The 609-nt window shown below is 53.0% G+C and overlaps 1 protein-coding gene across 1 annotated transcript; it reads right to left on the bottom strand.

Annotated features, from left to right (window-relative positions):
* Positions 1–5: 5 nt before the first annotated feature.
* Positions 6–603, bottom strand: LOC106106017 (low-density lipoprotein receptor-related protein 4-like; the record flags this gene model as incomplete). The annotated part of the gene is made up of 1 exon (XM_013286541.1): positions 6–603. A coding segment is annotated over exon 1 (531 nt), but the record flags the coding sequence as incomplete, so codon positions are not given.
* Between the last annotated feature and the right edge of the window lie 6 nt (positions 604–609).

Here is a 609-nt window from a genome sequence, read left to right as displayed (position 1 = left end):
CACCAGTAGAGGCGGTCGGCGTCGAAGTCTATGGAGAGGCCGTTGGGCCAGCCCAGCGTTACGTTCTCGAAGACCAGGAGCCCGCTGCCATCGGTGTTCGCTCGACTGATGTTCGCAGGACGATCCCACTCCGAGAAGAAGATAAAGCCTTTGTTTGGGTGGACAACGATGGCGCGCGGCCGCTTTAGATCCTTGAGCAGCGTCCTTTTATAGCTCACGTTCCTTGTCGATAGGACGTTGAGAGTCCCTTTTCTGGAATCGATGTAATACAGATTCTTCGACGCCCAATCGACGGCCAATCCCTCGACGCCCTCGTTCTGTGACGCCAGAACTATTTCTTTGGTTGTTCCGTTTCGGTGAACTCTATAGATGACGTCTTGAAGAACATCTGAGTAATAAATGTGTTCATCTCGCGAGTCAAAGTCGAGACCCACAAATCTAGCGCGTCGCGAGACTACCGGGAGGATAGCCTCGCTAAAGCCTTCGATAACCGGGTTAAGAACTTTCCCCTTGATAAACCTCTGCTGCGAGTACATAAGAAACTCCGAGACGAGATCGCAGTTCCTCAAGTCGGTCTCCAGTCTGTATCCGACGTTGCAGGCGCAGCGG

The sequence above is a fragment of the Papilio polytes genome, unplaced genomic scaffold (genome assembly GCF_000836215.1).
Source record: "Papilio polytes unplaced genomic scaffold, Ppol_1.0 DF822545.1, whole genome shotgun sequence".
In the NCBI taxonomy this organism is placed as follows: Eukaryota; Metazoa; Arthropoda; class Insecta; order Lepidoptera; family Papilionidae; genus Papilio; species Papilio polytes.
The sequence above is the reverse complement of the archived record's forward strand: the minus strand, read 5'-3'. Positions and strand labels throughout refer to the sequence as shown.